The sequence below is a fragment of the Chelonia mydas genome, chromosome 5 (genome assembly GCF_015237465.2).
Source record: "Chelonia mydas isolate rCheMyd1 chromosome 5, rCheMyd1.pri.v2, whole genome shotgun sequence".
NCBI lineage: Eukaryota > Metazoa > Chordata > Testudines > Cheloniidae > Chelonia > Chelonia mydas.
In genome coordinates this window covers 14,995,142-15,010,560 of record NC_051245.2, presented here as the reverse complement: position 1 = coordinate 15,010,560, position 15,419 = coordinate 14,995,142, and the positions used below count along the sequence as shown (strand labels likewise).

General features: G+C 43.0%; 1 protein-coding gene across 6 annotated transcripts in view; it reads left to right on the top strand.

Moving 5' to 3' along the window:
- DYM (dymeclin) overlaps nt 1-15,419 on the top strand; it is a 375,287-nt gene that overhangs the window by 304,264 nt on the left and 55,604 nt on the right. For all 6 annotated transcript variants that reach the window (XM_037902496.2, XM_037902497.2, XM_043547069.1 and 3 more), the window contains one exon: nt 13,969-14,151. In XM_037902496.2, coding sequence (XP_037758424.1) covers nt 13,969-14,151 — 183 coding nt within the window. The remainder of the gene's footprint in view (nt 1-13,968; nt 14,152-15,419) is intronic.

The window sequence follows — 15,419 nt, the reverse complement described above, 5'->3', positions numbered from 1 at the left end:
TATAACAGTTTTCCTGTTGCAAAAGCCTGAGTCAATAAGGATAGAGTATGTTCAGAACAAAGATGGACTAGTAGCTGGATATCATCAGTGAGATATGTCACGGAATTGGTGGATTGTAAGAATCTTTTCAGAGGAGGATGTCAAAAAAGTTTTGATTACTTGAGAGGCTATTTTATCATGAATAAAGAAAGCAACTCTTTAGGACTGGGACTAGTTTTAAAGTGCATGGGTTGAAGAGGAGAAGGCAGAGATGTGTCCAGGCATCAAGTTATGGATTAACTGGAAATTGAAGGGACACATAGCAGTTGATGATAAAATATAGTAAATTGTATAAAAAGTACAGGTCAATTCATTTGACTTGCAGCAGTGTGCTGTCCTGAAGACAGGAGGTATGCACAGTGTTTGCGCAGTATGGACAGCTCAGAGAAGGGATTTGACTATTTATCGTATAGAGAAATAAAGTTACTCGTGTAAGGAATGATGAGATCAAACACTCATACATTTTGTGAGATGATAAAGGCTGCCTGCATCGATTAAGATAATCTGTCATCACTAAAGGAGACTCCAGTTCTAATTTAGATTTGTTATGATGCACTGGAGGAAGAGTATGCCTTTTGGCATGGCCTTCCAACATGCATTTTAATTGCAGACTACCCACTTGACTTGAGCAGGAGTTCAACTTGGGTGTCTATAAATCCTCACAGACAATTTTTGATTGAGGGCTCTTGTCAGCATCTGTTGCTGTTAAACCATCTAAAAGGGTTAGCAAAGCTAACATAGTTGTTGGGGTCATCACCTTGCCAGTTTTCATTTGGCACATATTTTACTTTGGGTCAGGCTGGTTGCTGGCTGTTTTCTCTGGTATGGAACACAGCTTGTCTTCTGTTCCCCCAGTTTCTCCCTTGCTGTTCTGAGTGACAGTTGTAGTTTTAAAAAGCTTCTGCCTCCCATCACTGAAAGAGTTCTTCCATATGATGGAGAGTGACAGTACACATTGCTTGTTGAAGAATCTAATTTAGCATGGTAGGATATAGGCAGGCGTACACTATGGAGAAGGCAGATGGACATCACTTCTTAAAAACCTCATTTTTAATAATAGAATGACAGAAAGCGAATGATAGTGAAAGAGCCATAGTCCCAAGGATATTAAATCCATGGGGCTGATGATTTATTATTATAAATTTTGCTCCCAAAGTGACAACCCCATTTTCAATTCTGAGTAATGCACATAGCACTCTGATTTAGTCTTTTTTGGTGGTATATTCGTTTATGAGCCATGTAATTTTTCTCTTAACAGTGGAGTCCCCTTCTTTCTCCCCACAACAACTCAGCATTGTGGCTGAAAGCTAGTCAGGTTTTGAGGTATGAGAGCCACAAAGTATTATATGTGCCAGTAAATTAGCTACACAAAGATAACAGAGCTGAATCACTAAATGATTGGCTTTAAAGACCATTTGTGCATTAACTTTAAAAGCAACTTTCTTGTGCACCTCCTTCTTTCCCCCAACTCCCCACCCCTTTGGCAAAGCCACATCATTTTGTTAAAGGTTTTATTTTCTGCTGAAAATGCAGGAAATTCAGACAACCCTCTTGGAAGCTCCCCAAAGCTAATACAAACAAGATACATATGCTTCTCTTAAAGTAACTAAAAATAAAGTAAATGATTTGAAACCAGTTAACTTTATAAATTCCCCTCCAAAGAGGAAAAGGAAGTTTACATAATGAGCACTGTGATTGTGGATGCTGTTAAATGATGTTATCGAAGTAAAATTCCCCCAAGTGCCAACTTGTCTATTGGATGTAAAATAGTGCCTTGATACCAGACTTTCTGGTAATTAAATTAGAAGTAGGCAAGGAAGAACCAACTGCTAAACATCCAAAAACCTAATCATTTGCATTTATGAAGCTAGCTGCATTAAAACATAGTGGTGAATTAGCCAAGAACATCCATCTAATATCAGTCTGGGTTTTCTATGGATAAAGGTGGATCCTAGCTATCAATTACCAAATTTCATCTGTTCGAGCATCTCTGGTGAGAGCAGAGTTTGGTCCAGGAGAAGATAGTTAATAGAAAAGCTCCAGAGCTCCTTATAATCCTGTATTTATTTTCAAGAAATAGTTGCCACCTTGGGATTAATACCAGTGGTGAGCTGGAGCCAGTTTGCACTGGTTCGCGCAAACCGGTTGTTAAATTTTGAAGCAGTTTTAGAACCGGTTGTTAACCCGCTTCCCTGCAGGGGTTGCTGAGGCTTTGATGGGCTCCGGCCGGGAAGTGATGTAATTCCTCCTCTGACCGCCGAGGGCGCTGCGCTGCGGGAGCCATGTGAGCTGCCGCCTGGCCCTGGGCATGAGCCCTGTTGCTGCTGCTGCTCCCCTGGCCCTGGGGCTCCCGATGATGCCAGGTGGGTCCCCGGCTGCTCTGCTGGGCCTGGGCTGCGTCCTGCTGCTCTCCCCATGAGTACCCACCACCCTGCCCGCAGCCAGCCTCTGCCTGCAGCCACCCCTGCCGCACTCCTTGCCCTGCCTCCAGCCACCCCCGCACCCCCTGCCTGCAACCAGCCCCTGCCACACCCCCTACCCTGCCCGCAGCCAGCCCGTCTCCAGCCACCCCAGCAGCCCCTGCCGCACCCCTTGCCCTGCCCTGCCTGCAGCCAGCCCCTGTCTCCAGCCACCCCCGCACCACCTGCCTGCAGCCAGCCCCTTTCTCCAGCCACCCCCGCACCACCTGCCTGCAGCCAGCCCCTGCTGCACCCCCGGCACCCCCGCCCACACTAGCCCCTGTCTCCAGCCACCCCTGCACCCCCTGCCCCCAACCAACCCCTGCCGCACGCACGGCCTGCCCTGCTTGCAGCCAGCCCCTGTCTCCAGCCACCCCCGCACACCCTGCCCGCAGCCAGCCCGTCTCCAGCCACCCCTGTACCCCCTGCCCACAGCCAGCCCCTGCCACACGCACCCCCTGCTCTGCCTGCAGCCACCCCGTCTCTAGCCACCCCCTGCCCTGCCCACACCAGCCTCTGCTGCACCCCCTGCCTGCAGCCAGCCCGTCTCCAGCCAGCCCCTACCCTGTCTCCAGCCAGCCCCACACCCCCTTGCCTCCAGCCAACCCCACACCCTCCTGTCTCCAGCCAGTCCTGCACCCCCTGCCTCCAGCTAGCCCTGCCCCACGCCCCTGTCTGCAGCTTGCCCCACGTCCACTGGTGCCCTGCAGTTCCCAGGGCAGTAACCCTGCACACCTGCTTCAATGAGGGGGGCAGGGAGCAGCTGGGACCTACACATGTGCACACCCTAGGATGACCAGACAGCAAGTGTGAAAATTCAGGACAGGGGGTGGGGGGTAATAGGAGCCTATATAAGAAAAAGACCCAAAAATCGGGACTGTCCCTATAAAATCGGGACATCTGGTCTCCCTAGCACACCCCCAGGGAGTGGCGGGGACCCACACATGTGAAACGGAACTCATTTCTAGTTCAGGCCCATCTTTTTAAAAAAGAACTTTAGGCAGGGTTAACACACACCCGTATTGTCCCGGACAGGTCAGGCTTTTTGGTTCTTAAATCGCCGTCCGGGAGGAATTTTTAAATTTTAAAAATTCCTCCCGGGAAAATACAGACATATGGTAACCCTGTTGGTACAAAAAATACATACTGGGGCACATCCCTTAAATCAGAACTTTTTATAGGGAACCGGTTGTTAAGATTTTGGCAGCTCATCACTGGTTAATACAACATACTCATATGCCTTTTGGTATATGTAATGGACATTTCCTTGTACTTTCCATTGTTAGCAGTACCCACTTAAAACTATATCTATATATTAATGGAACTGGTCATGGTATTATGGTTCAGGTTGCAGATTTAAGTTTAATAGGAGTTGTAAATTTTTATTTTGTAAAACTCTCCTGTTGTATACAATATTGCACACAGACAGCTATGTTAAAGGAACATTAAGGTTCCAAAATTGAGCACTAAAAATCTCGTTCAAACTCCAGCAACGTTAATGGACAGTGTGATAAAGATGGGAGATAGCTGTATTATTTTTATGAATATTATACAGTCCTCATTCTATTTGATTACTATCATGCAATCAGTCCTGAGTGATTTTTTGCACATCATGAGGAACCCAAAATCAATGACTGTAAGTAGCTAATCACCGGTATTTAAACAATATAGGTGTCAATACCTTTGAAGATTTATCCCCATCATGCTCTGATCAGGAGGCTGGCTTAGCAACCCCAAGAGAGTGGGGGAATCCAAGTGGGGGAAAATGAGGCAAAGGATTTAGGATGGATTAAAGCCTCAGTCCTGAACCTCAGAGAGAGACAGAAGGAGGCAGTGATTGCTGAGAAGACACTGATCCTCCTCTCCCAGATGTTGGAGTACAGGGATGAGTCAGGCCTTCCTAAATCTTGAGAGAAATGCTGAGCTTAAAACACCCCTGATAATATGAGGGGGTATTATTATTCCAATTTTACAGATGGGGGACTGTGGTATGCAGTGGTTCTCAACAGGGGGTCCGCAGCCCCCGAACCCCTGCGCAGAAGCTGGGAGTGGTGCGGGGCTGAAGCTGGTGCGAGTGGTGTGGGGCTGAAGCCGGTGGCTCTCCCCCCCAAGCCAGGAGCAGCGGATGGCTGAAGCCAGGAACCCCAGTGCCTCCCCCAGTTGAACTGGGGAGCCACACTGGGACCCGCCCCCGCCGCCTATACACAGCCCCTAGCTACCCCCTGAGCTACCGCCCTGCCTGCACACAGTCCTAGCTACCCCCTCCCTTCACCCTGAGCTACCCCCCTGCCTACACACAGCCCCTAGCTACCCCACTACCTGCACCCTGAGCTACCGCCCCCTGCCCGTACAGCTCCTAGCTACCACTTCCGTGCACCCTGAGCTACTCCCCTCACTTCACACAGCCCCTAGCTACCTCCTCCCTGAACCCTGAGTAGTTTTCAAACTTTTTGAACTTAGTCCCCCCTTTGAGTTATATTTTTGGTTGCATCCCCCCACAGCCCAGACAGGCTGGGTGGCCTCTTGAGTGAGTCCGGGGGTGGAGGTGGCGTTTCTTCCCTGGACCCTACTGTGTGGAGTTGGCTTGAGCCCCGCCAGCCCTTCTTCCCCCACCCCAAAGTAAAACTATGCCTATGCCCAAGAGTCCGCCCCACAGCTTGGAGCCCGCGCTCCCTTCATCATCTCCCCCCGCCCCGGCCAGGCCTTGGCTTTTTTATAGCATGTTGAAGTGGGCCTCAGCAAAAAAAAAAAAAAAAAGAGGGTGAGGGGGGTTTGAGAACCTCCAGTACAGAGAGAAGAAGGTCAAACGTGTCCACTGATTTGGGATGCCCAATTTGATCTGGGCCTGATTTTTCAGAGTACTTAGCATTATATAGGACTTTATACATTCAAAATACTGCTCCTATTTATTTCACTTGTAGCTCAGGCTTCCCTTCCCTCCCTTCACCTACTGGCTCCCAATCTCCTGGCCCAGCTATTCCCAGTCTCTCCCTGAGGCTCTATGTCAGTCTTCCTCCCTCCCAATCTCTTGTTCCTTCTGCATTCAAGTTGGGCATCATGATGGAGGAAACCTGCTAGGTATTGACTGGGGGGAGAATTTAGAGCACAGAAGAATGTGTGTCCCTGGTCTTGGTTCTGGTGCCTCGCACCAGAGTGACCCACTGCACCCGAGAGCTGCAATTGCAGGGGAAGTCATCTTCAGACCTTAAGATGGAGCATATTTATTCACTCTGTTGGGATGGCACATGTACAGTCTGGTCAGCACATGGGAGCTGGGAAGGGACGGAGCATGCTCAGTGCAGATGGAAAATTTCAGCCTGAACAGGTATATTTGGCAAAGTTATAAGCAACTGAAAACTGGGTCTTATAATGGAAAGCTGGAAAGCTTCAGACGACCTTAAGTATAGAAGTTGCTAACTGCACCTCCTATAATATATCCTTTTTGATTTTGTTCTCTCTATTTTAGGGCTGTCCATTAATCGCAGTTAATGCATGCGATTAATGCAAAAAAAATCAAGTAGATTTAAAAAATAGTTGCAATTAATCTCAGTTTTAATCACACTGTTTAACAAGAATAAAATACCAATTTAAATTTATTATAAATATTTGTGGATATTTTTCTACATTTTCAAATATATTGATTTCAATTACAACACAGAATACAGAGGGCACAGTGCTCACTGTATATTTTTTTTACAAATATTTGCACTGTAAAAAAGATAAAAGAAATAGTAGTTTTCAATTCACCTCAGACATGTACTGTAGTGCAATCTCGTTATTGTGAAAGTGCAATACATCACTGCACTCAAAATCAAAACAATGTAAAACTTAAGAGCCTCCGAGTCAAAGCATGCAGGGGCATAGGAATGTTTAGCACATCTGGCCCGTAAACACCTTGCAACGCTGGCTACAGCAGTGTCATGCAAGCGCCTGTTCTCACTTTCAGGTGACATTGTAAATAAGAAGCATCTAAATCTCAACTATCCACTTCAAAACATCAATTTTGAGAAATTGGTGGAGGCTCCACAGTGCCTCCCCCAGACCTACGTGCTACAACAACCAGTCAGTTTGATCTCGACAGTTCACACCAGCCTGCAGATATCAGCCAGAACCTGCTTACAACTACTAGGGTATATGACTAGAGCCCTGAAAATCTGCGGATATCCACTTTATATTGGATCGCGTATTGGATACGAATACAAGTTTTGTATCCATATTCACTATTTAATCTAGAAGTTCTCCACCTGAAAGCTTGGTTCCTTGATGGTTTCAAAATGTTTACATGACCTGTTCAGAAGACTTAAAAGAGATACTATTAAATAGCAGAAAAACAAATGGCAGAGATTCCAGATCTGGTGTGACAGTAAACACATTATGGCTATATCCTCTCTTTTGTCACTGGTGCTGGACTATATACTAGAATTTTAAAAATCAGGATTATCCTCAAGTTCACTGAGAGTATATCTTGCGGCCACTATGGCCTTCCACCACAAGATCAACAGACATTCAGTATTCACCCATGCTATAACAAAAAGGTTTCTCAGAGACGTTCGAAACTTCTACCCTGAAGTTTGAGATCCTACTCCACCTTTGGACCTTAACCTAGTTCTAAGATGCCTCTCTGGATCCCATTTGAACCCAGGGTGACCTGCTCATTCATACATCTTTCTATGAAGACTGCCTTTCTTGTGGGCATCATATCCCCTTGAAGAGTGAGGGAAATAGGGGCTCTCATGGCATAACCCCCTTTACAGTTTTCTTCAGTGATAGTCACTTTCAGACTACATTCAAAGTTCCTACCTAAAATACCTTCATCCTTCCACCTGAATCAGCCGATCCATCTTCCATTGTTCTTCGCCAAACCGCATGCGAATAAAAGGGAAGCAAAGTTCCACACACTAGATGTTAGAAAGGTATGAGCCATCTATCTCGAAAGGACCAGACCCTTCAGGAAATTACCAAGGCTATTCCTTTCAATTGCGGAGCGATCTAAGGGATCAGCCATATCTAAATAAAGACTTTCTAAATCAATTTCCAAATACATTAGCCTTTGTTATCATCAACATGACTTGCAACCCCCACCAAGAACTTGAACACACTCCACACAATCACTTTCCATGTCTATAGCTTTCTTGAACAATATACCGATCACAGACATTTGTAGAGCTATGACCTGGGGATCCACTCACACATTCATGTAACATTACACAATCACTCAGCATCTGATGCAATGCTGGGACTGACTGTTTTATCTTTGTAACGAATCCAACTCCAAATCCACATCTTTCCAACAAGAAGCACTGTTCTACAGTCACCTAAAGTGCAACACCCATCGGGATGCTACTAGAAGAAGTAGTATTATTATTTATTATTCATTACTCACCCTGTGCAGTAACTGAGGTTCTGTGAGAGGTGTGTCCCCATGGGTGCTCCACGACTTACCTTCCTCCCATCTACTTCGGAGTTTCTAGACACAAGGTCTGCGGTAGAGAAGAAACTGAAGGCGGTTTGGCCACACAGCTCTATATAGCCGCCGAATATGGTATGAGATGGGGAAAGCACATGTGCGGCTCAAACAGGCACTGCTACTAAAAATCTCTGATCCTAGGCTCAGGGTCACAGATACCTCTAAAGTGTGGAGCAACCATAGGGACACACATCTTGAGGAACCTCAGTTACTACACAGGATGAGTAACCTTCTCTTTAGCCTGTACCTCAGGACAAGCTAGCTACTCTGGGCTGGAAGCACCACCACATTTGAGCAAGAGGGTTTTTTGTGTGGATGGGAACTGGGTTAAGGGCAACACCTGAGTAAGAGCCCAAATTAGCTCAGCAGTGAAGACAAGCCCTGAGTGGCTGCTGAAGGCTAACTGAAGTAAAAATGTAGTTGGCAAATTGGTATAGGCTGAAAATGAACTGAGAATGGTTTTGTCTAGAAATCTAGTATTCTTTAAAAGAACACCCCTCTCACACATTCTGGAGCTTAGCACAAGCTTTATTTCAGCCTGTGAGACGGATTAATCAATTAGTGTATCTTTGGATCAGGGAATGAACTCTCATAAATGACCAAAATCTGATCTTATGTGACTAAAATTTTCCATCTAAAGTTAAATTAGCATCATAGGAAAGGAACCAAGAAACAAAGTACCAGTAGTTTATCTCAGTTCCTGTTTGATAGATTTTTAATAGTAGTTTGAAGTGGGGGAAAAAGCAAGAATAAAAAACCTACAAGGTAGGTCTAGATTGGCAAAGGAGACATCTTTTTCCTCGGAAATTGACTTTGGAACAAAAACTTTAGAGGTTGGGAGTTCACTCTCACTCACCATAGAACTTGTTAAGGTTTTTTTTTTAAGTGTTTAACATAAAATTAAAAAGAAGATCGATCAATAAATATTATGGCCAGAATATTAAAATTTAGAAGCCAAAAGTTAGGCACTTAACTAAATGTGAGCAGATTTCCAAATGCATTGAGCATCTGTATCTTCCACTTACTGAAAATCAGTCTACTTTTGTTTAGATGTGTAAACGTGGATTTAAGGAGCCTAGCTTTGGATAACCAGTTTTGAATGTTTAGGCAGGTATTAATGTCATTTTAAGCAGTACACTTTTGAACAATTATACTGCAGCTGGTGTTTTAAGGAACAAGACTTATGGGCCAAATGGCTTTAAACACTCAAGGATTGCATTGAATCATCTGAAACGCAATGCCTGGAGTGTTGTCCTGCTATTCATGAAATGGATTATATTAAGAAATAAGGAAATCAGTGATTTAGAATGGATGGAGACTAGACCATCTAGGTTTGTCCACCAGTTTCCTAGTCTTTACACCCTCATTTGTATCTTTTTCCTCAGTGATTATCTAGCTTGCTCATATATTTTGTTATCCGCCCATTTCTGTGTCTGTCAGTTGTCTCTGTTTTCATTCTCTTCTCTTTCTGAATCTCGTTTGCCTGTTCCTTTCTCTCTCTCTACACAAAAGGAGCAGGCTGCACAGAGCAGCACCAGGATCAAGGGACTCCAAAGTTGATCTGTCAGCCACCTTTGCACAGCACCAGCTGAATTGTGCCCCAGGCCAGGGGTCTATTTAAAAAGTAAATATTTGCCAACAAAGTTACCAAAGTTATTTCCTATCCTGAGTAGAAGGGAAAACCTGTGGTACGTAAGGTTACCGCTCTGTGGGCAAATGCTAATGGCAACTGTTGTTCCTACTTTGCCCTGCTTTCAGTGCCCAATTTCCTGTCACAAGCAGTTGCAAAGTGATGCTCTTAGAGTTTCAAATCCCATTTTACTGGTAGATTGAGTGATTTCTATATGCATAGATTTAAAAATAGTCAAATCTCTTTTCTGATCTTTTTGTGTGAAAAGCCTTCCATAAATCCAAGATATCACCGAGCACAAATAAGGGTCCTGATCTAGTTGAGCCCTATGCATCTGGGATGTTTTTGATACTGGAATCTTAATGAGTAATTAACAGTCAGCAAATGTGGTGATAAACGGAATTACGAAGAACATGCAGAATTTGCACTCTGCCCTTTAGGCACTGTAGAAACTTCACTAGTTCAAACTAGTGTCTTGTTTGGATTCACCATTGCCACATAACAGCTAGACTGGTTGGCACAAAAATATCAGCGTAATTGTTTTCTTTTTCTTATGGATAACATCTAATCTACTCAAGAAAAGAGCTCCTAAAATTTTGCTGTTTCTAGCCATCATCTCAGACACACACGTTCCGTGTTTCCCTTGTGTTGAAACTGGTCTGAAAGTTATTACACAGGGTGATAAAAACTTTTTTCTTTAACTATGAAATGTTTTTATAACCTCGTTTATATCTTTCCTGACGCCACATCTAGATGCAGAGGTGCCTTAGCTTGATACTAGTGATGCAAAGCAACAAAAGTGCAATATTTTATCAGCTCTGACAGCATGTCTGCATTCTCCAATCCAAATGCTGTCCTTGGCTTTCAACTTGGTTTTTTTTTTTCCTGTTTGTAGAAATTTAAGGTTTAAAGGTATTCAGAATGCTTTAATCAGAAATTATAGCAGCAAATTTGCAAATGCTATGTGTGGAATAATAGGATTATCAACCATTCTTTTCTTTAACATTCATTTATATAGCTCATTCTACATAATATATATGTAGAAAGTTACAGGTAGAAATCTGAAATATGACATCTAACACTGTTCCCCCTATTTGTTAATTATACTTGGAATTAAAATGTGAGGGAAAGGAAATTCCACCTACTAAATGCTAAAGTAACCTGAGACCTTATTACTGAGGAGTTACTTCATGTTCTTTTAGCTGTTTGATGCAGACTGTGTGCTTAGCAGTGAACAGGTTTGTTTTTCAGTAAACATCATGCCGGTTAGATACTAATATTTTTCTGTTTAAATTAGCTTTACTTCCCATGTTTTAGGTGAGCATTTTTGGTTAAAAAAATTTACTTGTGGGAATTGGGTATGTGTCTACATCCAGTTTCAGGCAGCAGGATATATCTGCTATAGTAAGATCTGCTTTCTGTCCATCGTGAAACCAAGGGTGCAGGTGTTTTGGAGAGGGCATGAGGGTTACAACTCTGTCATAAAATTTGCTAGTAACTCAAAGCTTAGCAAACCAAATCCTTACCCCAGAAGACTTTTTAATGACTGCTTTGGAATACTTGATAGTTCATCAGTTTAGTAATGGGATACAAGGCTTTTCCCCTCTTTGCTAACGAATTCAGTCCAGATTGGTAGTGATTTAATGTTACCATGCAATAGCCATTTAGTGATTTTAACCTTCTTAAAGTCTTAGACAATTGGAGTCTTACTATCAGCTTTAAACTGTTTGCTTTAGGAATTTATGTGGCCTCTATTACTGTAGTATTAGAGTGCGTCAAGGTCTTTAATGTATTTATTCTCACACCACCATGGGGTAAGGAAGTGCTGTTATCCCCATTTTGCAGATGGGAACTTGGGCACAGAGAGGTTAAGTAACTTGTCCAGGGTCAAACAGGGGGTCTGTGGTGGGACAGGGAATTGAACTCGTGTCTCCCAAGTTAGTGTCCTAATTGCTGGATTTTCCTTCCTCTTCTCCCCACTTCAGTGGGAGTAGAGTTAAATAAGCAAAGAGAGCTTTTGAAAATCCTACCGTAGTATTCGATTTATCCTCCCATAATTCAAAAAACATTGAGACAAATTCAAACCTAATTAAGCAGGCACAACTCAGCTGATGTCACGGGAGATGCACCTTGCTTAGCCAGGTCTGAATTTTTCACTATAACTCAGTTGAAGTAATTATTCCATGTTTTCACTAAAATGCACTTAGTTACTCAAAGCCAGGTATTGGGACTATTACAGAGAGAGCACATCTTGTCCTAAACGCCGAGACTGCTTTCTATCACAAAACACTATGATCCCTTTGGCTGATTAAATAGCCACAGTGATCATCTCTGCAGTGAGTTTCTGCCAGGATTCTATTGGCCACCGTACAAAGGACCTTCAAGATGGGTGACACCAAAGCAGTAAAAAAATGGGATATCCTCAGGACTGGAACGAGGACCATAACCCCCCTTCAAAAGAAACCTCTTGCATTAGGATAAAAAAGTCAAAACAGCTGGCATGCTGAGGATTAAAAATGAATTAGAACATGTGCACAGTACAATGTTATTCCAACAAGCATTTCATAAGGACTTTATAATTTAGACCTGCTTTGTATACATGGGAGACAAACGGACATGAAAGACTGGAGTCTATCTGATCTACATTGCTTACTTCACTGAAGAATAAAGTGGGGGCAGGGACATTGTTGCACAGGGAACTTGAAGCTGTGGAGGAGATGAAGGTGGGGGAAAAGAGGTAGACATATCTTCACTTCTAATACAGAGAAGCTGCAGGGAGACTAACTTCTCTCCACTGTGGATAGGAAGTAGCTGCAGCAAAATGGAAGTCCTGAATTCCTTTTGTCCCCTTGTCTTCCCCCAGGTGGAATAGTGGCAACTTTTCTTCTCCTCCTCTGCCTTGGCAAAGGAGGCAGTGTTAACTGATATGTGATAATCGCTGCTATCTGAAGGGATTTTAAAAAGTGGTATTGCTTTATACTGGAAAGAAACTTCACTATTTGCAGATTTAAAGTCCAGTAAAATGCACTGGAATGATTTTCACTCCCCACACATAGTTCAGCAGAGTTCCATTATGACATAGGAAGTGCTATTGGGTAGTTAATGGGTTTTTCTGAAATGTAGAAGGCAAAACCAATGCTAGGCTCGTGAGCTAATATTCTCAATCAAGTGTTCAGGCTAATAGGAAAGACTGAAGCCATCTTAAAAAGAAAAGGAGTACTTGTGGCACCTTAGAGACTAACCAATTTATTTGAGCATAAGCTTTCGTGAGCTATAGCTCACTTCATCGGATGCATACTGTGGAAAGTATAGAAGATCTTTTTATACACACAAAGCATGAAAAAATGGGTGTTTACCACTACAAAAGGTTTTCTCTCCCCCCACCCCACTCTCCTGCTGGTAATAGCTTATCTAAAGTGATCACTCTCCTTACAATGAAGCCATCTTGGGATGCTTTTGCTCTCCCGTACCAGGTCTCTAAAGTATCTTTATCAACAGTGTCAAATGCTGCTGAGAAGTTGAACAATATGAGTTGGGAGGTTTGCCCATTGTCCACAACCAAGAGAGGACTATTCTCCAAAGCAAAGACTGTCTGTATGCCATATCCTGGTGTGAAGGCCCAGTGAGAGGAGTGTAGGATGTTGTCAGGTGGTGTTGGAGATGGAATTTTGCTAGCTTCTCTGTGATCTTGTTCAGAATGGAAGGTTGGATTATGGGTGGTCATTGTCTGGATTGTTGTCAAATGCAATTGATCTAAAGTATGGTGGCCTAGTGCACTACCAGTAGGCAACTTTTTCACAGACCATCAGTGATCCAACTTCAGTAGCGTAGAGTGCCAAAATAATGTGCAATAGAAAAGTTTGGAGGAGGAATGTGTTTTGGTCCAGATTGTCTTCCTACTTTTTGTTTCTTTCTCTTTTTCCCTGCCATCTTTTGTTTTCCTTCCTGCTGACTTTTTCTGGCTCTCTGTCTTTCTCCTTTTTGTTTTCCACAATGAGTGCTGAACAGAAAATAAAATGCAGTGCACCAGTACTGACCTGCATTTACCTTCAGCACCTGCTGTGAGTTGAAATTGACTAAAATCACATAACTTCAGTGAATTTAACTCACTGCAGTTACTGTGGCTAAAATTCTTTGGGGCGGGAGCATTCTGCAAAGTGGATGCTAGAGTCCATTGACCTTTAAGGTAAAAGTTTGGATGTTAAAGGAGAAAGCATAGCTATGTTACCAGACAAGCAAGAATGCAAGACTTGTTCATACTGATGAGACATCAGCCAGCTAACAGCTACATTAGTAATAATACCTGAGTACTATCATTTCTGCCTAATATATAGTGGAAAGGGGCATGCTAACCTTTTGTTTGTTTCTTAAAGGCACAAGACCTGAATGTGATTGAAGAAGTGATCAGAATGATGTTAGAGATTATCAATTCCTGCTTGACAAATTCTCTCCATCACAACCCCAATTTGGTGTATGCACTGCTTTACAAGCGGGATCTGTTTGAACAGTTTCGAACTCACCCTTCCTTCCAGGACATAATGCAAAATATAGACCTGGTAAGTAATATTTATTAATCAGTTGCAAGCAGTAAAACAAGTCTCTTAAACACATTGTTAGCTGAATATGCTTTTGAGAGAAGTGGTGATTTTTTTCACATTTATATATCCCTTTCTTTTGCTAGATATTTTTAGACTCTATTAAAAATATTGAGCTTCCAAATCATGATTGAAGCTAAGAGAGGGGTGGAACTTGGGTTGTTCTCAACTCCTCTCCCTTCCTTCTGTCTCAGGGACTCCACCATGAACTGTACTGGATTCCATCCTTACTTGGCAGACACCATGACTTGTGCCATGAGATCTGGGGAGCCCACTAATGAGGATTTCCCCAAGCTGCAAGAAATCCTCTTCTGGAAGGAACCCCCTCCAAGTAGTTGCCTTTCAGTTTTCTAAGGGAGGCTAGTGACAGCTACTCTTTATATCTGTCAATACTCCAGTGATGGAAGCGAAGGAAAAAATTGTGTAGGAGAGTTTCTCCTTCAGCTAACTGTAGGCAGGCAGCATGTCCTATCTGAACTTGTGCTGCTTTGACCTACAGAAGAGTCTGGTGAGTAGGAGTTTAGGAAAAGCATAAAATGGAAGTCTTAGCCCTAATTGCCTTGTAGGGTGAAAGAGCCCCTACTGCCACTCTCAAGTGGACCTGTGCTGATTATTAGAAAGGATGAATTTCACTTTCTCTGTAGGGAGCCATGTTAGACCCTCGTATGTGGCTCCATACATAGCAGGCTGCTGTGATGGGGGATTTGGTAGGAAAAGGGGTTGGTAGTTAAGTGTTTTCTAATATGAAATTTAGTGGTGCCTTTAATATTCATATATTTAGGACCTGGATGATAATACTTACTAGAAAATAACAAATGTTAAGGTTCAGTAGATCAGTATTTTGGCCTCCATTAGTTGATATTTATACAGTAATTAAATGCAAATAGTTTTTTACCATCTCTTCTGGCCATAGTTCAGGCATACTGTTGGCTAGTTACACTCGTTGAGTGATATACTGATATTTTAATTTAATCTCGCCAATGGTTTGTTTTCTTCTTTACTAGAAGAGCCAAATTAGCATTAGCAGCCTTATTTAGAAATGTAGATGGTAATTCACCACATTTCAAATCCATCGCCCTCTTTCAGTTTGGGTAACCAAATGAGTAGGTATAGATTAGCCAAATGGTACAGATTCATTCTGGCCCTGATCATAGCAAGGGAGGACAGAGGACTGGTTGATTTAAAAAACAAACAAACAATATATTTATATTCTGCAGGAGCACTTGGCA